Source organism: Trachypithecus francoisi, unplaced genomic scaffold, assembly GCF_009764315.1.
Source record: "Trachypithecus francoisi isolate TF-2019V2 unplaced genomic scaffold, Tfra_2.0 Lachesis_group3, whole genome shotgun sequence".
NCBI lineage: Eukaryota > Metazoa > Chordata > Mammalia > Primates > Cercopithecidae > Trachypithecus > Trachypithecus francoisi.
The window spans coordinates 112,706,656-112,714,498 of NW_022681468.1; the positions used below are offsets into that span (position 1 = coordinate 112,706,656).

The 7,843-nt window shown below is 39.4% G+C and overlaps 1 protein-coding gene across 2 annotated transcripts in view; it reads left to right on the top strand.

Moving 5' to 3' along the window:
- The window catches only part of ETFA (electron transfer flavoprotein subunit alpha), a 105,899-nt gene extending 98,174 nt beyond the window's left edge, over positions 1-7,725 (top strand). For both annotated transcript variants that reach the window (XM_033189319.1, XM_033189320.1), the window contains one exon: positions 7,419-7,725. In XM_033189319.1, coding sequence (XP_033045210.1) covers positions 7,419-7,457 — 39 coding nt within the window. In that variant the 3' untranslated portion in view covers positions 7,458-7,725. The remainder of the gene's footprint in view (positions 1-7,418) is intronic.
- Positions 7,726-7,843: the final 118 nt, after the last annotated feature.

The following is a 7,843-nucleotide window of genomic DNA, read 5'->3' on the forward strand; positions in this document are numbered from 1 at the left end:
AGAAAGAGTCCTAAGACAGTGAAGTGGAACGAGGCCTTAAAAATCATCTAGTCAGCTGACTTCCAGTTTCAGGTTCTCAGGCTCCTTTTGTATTTTAGGAAGCCCGCTTTGGACTAGAGAGAGACTTCAGACAAAGATACTGTGTTTATTTGCTTTTAGCTAAAATTGTATTAAGGCAATGACTATCTCATACAGCTTAGAAGTTCTGAAGTACATGGCCAGGAGCCGTGGCTCACACCTGCAATCCCAGCACTTTGAGAGGCTGAGGTGGGCAGATCACCTGAGCTCAGGAGTTTGAGACCAGCCTGGGCAAGATGGTGAAACCCTGTCTCTACTAAAAATGTGAAAAACAAATTAGCCAAGCATGGTGATGCATGCTTGTAATCCCAGCTACTCGAGAGGCTAGGGCATAAGAGTCACTTGAGCCTGGGAGGCAGAGGTTGCAGTGAGCCAAGATGGTGCCACTGGACTCCAGCCTGGGCAACAGAGCAAGAATCTCTCTCAAAAAAATAAAAATAGGCCGGGCGCGGTGGCTCACGCCTGTAATGCCAGCACTTTGGGAGGCCGAGACGGGCGGATCATGAGGTCAGGAGATCGAGACCATCCTGACTAACACGGTGAAACCCCATCTCTACTAAAAATACAAAAATTAGTCGGGTGCGGTGGCGGGCGCCTGTAGTCCCAGTTACACGGGAGGCTGAGGCAGGAGAATGGCGTGAACCTGGGAGGTGGAGCTTGCAGTGGGTGGAGATCGGGAGATTGCGCCACTGCACTCCAGCCTGGGCGGCAGAGCGAGACTCCGTCTCAAAAAAAATAAATAAAATTAAAAAAAATAAAAATAAAGTTCTGAAGTACAGTTATATATGTATTTGATTAATACAAAAGTAGAGAAGTTAATCAGTCCTTTAAAAAGTGCAGTTTGGGAGGCCAGGCACAATGGCTTATGCCTGTAATCCCAGCACTTTGGAAGGCCGAGGAAAGGTGGATCACTTGAGTCCAGAAGTAGGACACCAGCCTGGGCAACATGGTGAAACCCCATCTCTACAAAAAATACAAAAATTAGCCAGGTCTGGTGACATGTGCCTGTGGTCCCAGCTACTTGGGAGACTGAGGTAGGAGGATCACGTGAGCCCAGGAGATTGAGACTGCAGTGAGCCATGATTACACCACTGCACTTTGGACTGGGCAACAGAGTAAGACCCTGTCTCCAAAAAAAAAAAAAAAATTCAGTTTGGGGGAAAAAAACTACAGATTATAAAAATACTAAACATATGGCAGACTCCTGTTTGTTACTGTGTGAGTAACACAAGCCAGGTACATTCTTTTTAAGTTGCCTGTCCCAGAGAGATGTGATTTGGGACAATCAGCAGGTTATGGGCACAACTAAGACAGGGTCCTGCTTCTGTTCCCCCTCTCTCTCATCTCTCTCCCTCTCTGGCTCAGCAGGTACTGCAGCTGGGTGGCTCACCACTACTATTGTACCTTGGATAAGGTGCAGTAAAAAGAATTGCACCTTTGACAGACTCTAGGAACCTACAGAGTACTCATCAAGTCATTTTCTCAGCTGAAATCAGAATGAGCACAGTGTAGGTGAATACTGTAGTAATTCTGACAGAAGAGTGCAGACAAAGTGGTTTGGTGAATATACTCCTCACTGGGGCGACCCCATTTTTAAAAAATCAAATATTTAAAGAAAATATTTTAAAAATCAAATAATACTTTTGATTTTAAAAAATCAAAAATACAATATTTGTATAATCATATTTCTTAATGTTATATATTTTTATATTTTTAATATAATTTTTGTTATTTTTTGTATTTTATGTATGCTAATTATATTTTAAAATTATAATTTTAAAATATTTATATAACATTAAGAAATATATAAGATAATATATTTATATAACGTTAAGAAATACAATTATACAAATTATGGGTGAGAATTAGCATTATCTATTTTGGATTATGATCTCAAGAAAATGGAAGTCAAATTATAGTGTACGAAAAGGACTTTTTTAGCCTTATTTTCGTGTGAAAAATTTAAATTGCAAATTGCATCGTGTAGCATGTATATACAGCTGTTAGACTAATAATTCCCTAGGTGATATTTTGCTCACCAAGTAGAACCGTATCTGGAGTAAAAATGTATACGCATAACATTTTATTCTCTTACATTCATTGTTTTGCTTGACCCTTCAACAACCATTAGTTATAAAGGACAAGTTTTTTTTTTTTTTTTTGCCTCAGAAATAATATGTTATAGTAATTAAGAGCTTTAATTCCAATTCTGCCTTGGCCACATACTAGTTAAATTGTCTTGGCTAAGATATTTAATCTCTGGATGTCAGCTTCCTTGTAAGTAATGTAAATATTACACTACCTCTTTAACGGTTGTAATGAAGATGAAATGAAATTATACTGCACCTAATGCTAATAGAGTCTGTGATAAATATTAGCCTGCCTGTTCTGTCCAGGTACATAGTAGGTACTCAATAAATGGTAAATATTATAATTGTAGTTACTGTGATAGGGCATAGGGCACCACCTATTTTTTGTTTAATATTAAACAGCTTTACTGAGATATAATTCACATACCATAAAACTCACCATTTAAAAATGTACAATTCAGTAGGTTTTAGTATTTTCACAGTTACACAACCACTGTCACACATTTCATCACACCAAAAAGAACTCCATACATATCAGCATTCATTCCCTGTTTTATGTTCTGCATCCTCAGACCCCAGCCCCAGCTCCTGGCAACCACTACTCTACTTTCTGTTTCTATAGATTTGCCAGTCCTGTATGTTTCATATAAATGGGATTGTGTAATATGTGATCTTTGTGATTGGCTTCTTTCAGTTAGCATAAGGTTTTCAAAGTTCATCCATGTTATAGCCTGTGTTAGTACTTTTTCTTGCCAAATAATATCCATTATAGGGGTATGTAACATTTTGTTTATTCATTTATCATTTGATGGACATGTTGGATTTTTCCCCTTTTTGGCTATTAAGAATAATGCTGCTATGAACATTCACGTATGAGGTTTTGTGCAGACCTATGTTTTCATTTCTTTTGGCTAGATGTCTAGAAATGGAATTGCTAGGTCACCTGGTAACTCTGAGTTTAACATTTTGAATAACCGTCAGGTTGTTTTCAGAGTGGCTGCCCCCTTTTACATTCCCACCAAAAATGTGTGAGGGCTCTGGTTTTTCTTTATATTCATTAATGTATGTTATTGTCTGTCTTTTTAAATATAGCCCTTCTAATGAGTGTGAGGTGGTATCTCATTGTGGTTTTGATTTGCATTTCTCTGATGGCAAATGACTTTTAGTATGTTTTCATCTGCTTATTGGCCATTTGTATATTTTCTTCGGAGAAAGTTTATTCAGATCCTTTGTAATTTTTAAATCACTTTATCTTTTTGTTCTTGAGTTGTTAGTGTTCTTTATATATCATGGATATAAGTCCCTTATTGAATATTTGATTTGCAAATATTTTCTCCCATTGTGTGGGTTGTCTTTTCACTTTCTTAATGGTGTCCTTTAAAGCATGAAAGTTTTAAATTTTGTCAATGCCTATGAAAAAGGGGAAGAAAAAGTTTTAAAATAAAGTTTTAAATTTTGATGAAATCCAGCTTACCAATTTTTTCTTTGTTGCTTATGCTTGAAGTCTCATATCTAAAAACCCATTGCCAGCCAGGCACGGTGACTTCACACCTGTAATCCCAGCACTGGGAGGTCAAGGTGGTTGGATCACTCGATGTCACGAGTTTGAGACCAGCCTGGCCAACATGGTGAAACCCCATCTCTACCAAAAAAATACAAAAGTTAGCTAGGCATGGTGGCCAGCTATTTGGGAGGCTGAGGTCAAAGAATCACTTGAACTTGGGAGGAGGCAGAAGTTGCAGTGAGCCAAGATCATGCCACTGCACTCCAGCCTGGGCAAATGAGAACCCATCTCAAAAAAACAAAAACAAAAAAAACCAAAAAAAACACAAACCCATTGCCTAATCCATAGTGTAGTGAACATTGGCCTACAAGTATCTGCTCAAGTCCCTGCTTTCAGTTCTTTTGGGTTTATAACTAGAAGTAGAATTGCTGGGTCATATGAATTCCATGTTTAGCTTTTTGAAGAACCTTCAAACTGCTTTCCATAGAAGTTGCATGATTTTACGTTCCCATCAGCAGTGCACAAGGGTTCCAGTTTTTCTGCATCCTCAGTAACACTTGTTATTTTCCGTTTTTTAATTCTAGTCATCCTAGTAGGTGTGAAGTGGTATCTCATTGTGACTTTGATTTGCGTTTTCCTAATAACTAGTGATGTTAAGCACGTAAGCATATGAAAAGATGTTCACTGGCCATTCGTATATCTCCTTTAGAGAAATGTTTATCCACCTTTTTTGCCCATTTTCAGTTGGGCTGTTTCTCTTTTTGTTGACTTGTGTGAATTCTTTACATATAATGGATACTAAACACTTATCAGAGATATGATTTCCAAACATTTTCTCTCATTCTGTAGGTTAGCTTTTCACCTCTTGAGAATATCCTTTGATGTGCAAGTTTTAGATTTTGATGAAGTCCAATTTATCTTTATTTTGTTGCTTGTGCTTTTGGCATCATATCTGAGAATCCATTGCCAAATCTTGGCTCATGAAGATTCACCCCTGTTTTCTTGTAAGAGTTTTATGGTTTTAGCTCATATATTTAGGTTGTTGATCCATTTTGAGTTAATTTTTGTATATGGTATGAGGTAGGAGTCCATCTTCATTCTTTGGCATGTGATTATCCAGTTGTCCCAGCACCACCTATCTGTTCAAAGAGACTATTCTGTTCGCATTGAATGACCTCGGCAAACCACTTATCTTTCTAAACCTTCTTTTCTTTCCTCTTCTCCCCTATAGTCACTATAATCTCTTTACTATCTCGGGAACCTGCAGTTGTTTATCTCTGTGCCTCATTTTTTTGCCTAGAATCCTTTTTTTCTTTAGTTTGATGTTCTGAATTTTCCTAATCCACACTGATCTTTCTCAGAACTCGAATTTGGAGCCTTTAATGCTATTCTCTTCTCCTTCTCCTACATTCCAGTATAAGATGAACACACTTCTGATTGGGTGATTCATAGGCCTCTGTCTGTTCTTGCCAACTAGAAGGCAGAACTCCTCTGTTACTCCCACAGTGACAGAGAGCTTCTCTGTTTCCCTTAGTACTACCTGGAAGAAGTACTAAGTGAATGAGTGAAACATACTTGTACTGTGATTTATATCAGTAGGTTGTCTTTTTTTAAAAAAACTTAGGTGACTTTTATTGGGTCTTACTGAGTAGGGAGTTGCCTCTGCAATATCTAAAAGAGAATAGAAATAAGATCTTTTAGTGTGCTCAGGCCATCAGACACTCAATGAACCTGAGTTAGCATTTCCTTTTTCCTAAATAAGGCATCATGTGGTATGCTTGAAAAGTGTACAGTTGGGCTGGCTGCAGTGGCTCACACCTGTAATCCCAGCACTTTGGGAGCCTGAGGTGGGTGGATCACCTGAGGTCAGGAGGTCGAGACCAACCTGGTCAACTTGGTGAAACCCCATCTCTACTAAAAATACAAAAAAAATTAGCTGGGTATGGTGGCAAATGCCTGTAATCGCAGCTACTTGGGAGGCTAAGGCAGGAGAATTGCTTGAACCTGGGAGGCAGAGGTTGCAGTGAGCCGAGACGGCGCCATTGCACTCCAGCCTGGGTGACAAGAGCGAAACTCTGTCTCAAAAAAAAAAAAAAAAAAAAAAAAGTGTGTGGTTGATCTAATAAAAAAAGATATAGATGGTAGAGAAAATCCTCTCAAACCTTTCGTGGGGAGGGTGGTAAGGATATATTTGGTAAAATTTTGAAAAGTTATATATTCTAAACCAAATTAGTGTTTCACTTTGTGGTAAGAGAAGTTGGGCTTTATCCTATTTTTCATGAAATATACAGGTCCTGTGTGAAGCTCAGTTAGCATGTCATCCATGTGACTGGCATGAGCTCATGGTCTCTCCACTGAGGAAAGCTGGGAGAAGTGGTGCCAGCACTTAATGCCACCCCTGAGCAAATGCCTGCTGGCTCCATGGTAAACATGGGCCTTTTAATGGGCTGGAGACAAAGTGACATTCGGAAGAAACAACATGTCGACAATTTCCTTAATAAATTTTGTACGAACACATTATTTCCACCTAATGGAAATGTAGCTCTCTTAAATAATTGAGAGGCTATATTCATCAGTGGTGAGTTCAGCTGGGATCTTTGTGAGCTAAGGCAGCCGAAAGCCCCTTGGAAGACTGGGTAATTGATATTTTGCACAAGTGGCTGGACCAGTTTTCAGAGTGTCTGTCTGACATTCCCTGCAGCTCCCTCAGACAGCTCTCCTCTGTCCAAGCAGTTACAAAGCAGCTCTACACTGGAGGGTCCAGTTGCAGCCACTGTACTGCCACGACTAAGGGTTAGTAATTAATCCTTTTTTAAAGTGGGAGCCAACTCAGGCCATTTCCCCTTGCTGTGGTTTCTTACTGTCTGCTGACCGGCCACTGCATTAACACACAAGGTCTTGATTTTAATAAAGCATGATGATATTGAATGTTCAGCATGTAGCACATTTCTGTGCGCCAGATGATAGTAGTATGCTGCTGAAAAAGCAACCAATATGTTTGTGAAATGAATGACGGATGAATGAATGAACAGTGAGAGAACAAGTACTAGAGGAGGTTAGCAGGGGTCATAATTGCAGCAAGCTAGAGACTTTGGTGTGGACTTCGAAGGGAAGTCAGGAATGCAGTTAAGGGTGGGAAGAATGCCAAGGAAAATACAAAGGTAAATACACAGTACTTTTCGCCCAGACAAGAAAAATTGGGCTTCCTGTTTCTAGGGTGCCTTCTTGAAATTTGTGGTTGGGTCAAAAAGCCGAAAGGTAGCAGTGTGTGCAGTCGTTCACACCTGTAATCTCAACACTTTGGGAGGCTGAGGCAGGCAGATCACCGGAGCCCAGGAGTTCGAGTCTAGCCTGGGCAACATGACGAAACCCTGTCTCTACAAAAATTAGCCAGATTGGTGGCTACTGAGGTGGGAGGATTGATTGACCCCAGGAAGTGGATGCTGCATTGAGCTATGATTGCACCACTGCACTGCAGCCTGGGTGACAGAGTGAGAGCCTGTCTCAAAAAAGGAAAAAAAAAAAAAAAAAAAGGCACCTAGGCGCCAGCCCTGGGTCCTGGGTAGTCTCCCCCGGTGGGAAGAGAGACTACTGGGGAACGGGGGTTCCTGGTGGAGAGGAGGGGCCCTCGTGCCTCAACAGTGATTCGTGTTGTTTCTTTTGGCCTCCCTGTACTGCTTACGGAGCTGTGACCGTATCACAGTGAAGGCTCTAGTTGCTTAATTACTTTTTGTTTTTATTTGCAGGTAGTTCCTGAAATGACCGAGATATTGAAGAAAAAATGAATCAGGATCATGCCTTAAAAAGAAAAATTACGTTAAAGTATTCCACTGAAATCACAGATATTTGTGGGTACTATAACAATCATTGGAAAGCATGGAGAGCTACATTTCATAATTTGAGGAAAATTTTCTAACAGATGCCAGAATGCTTGTTTATGGGATTACTATGTTTCCTTTTAATTATTTGTGGTTCCAAGCAATTATTTTTTGAAATTTTTAAATTCTATAATAAAATCTATAATAAAACTTTTCCACAGCTTTAAAACTATCAGAAATATGCCTAGCCTCTAGAGAAAATTGAAGAAAAGGAGTAAAAAAATTTTGTTTATTTATTTATTATTTTTGCCTTTCTTGTTCATGGAAAGCTCTATGTTTTAGGAAGATTGTAA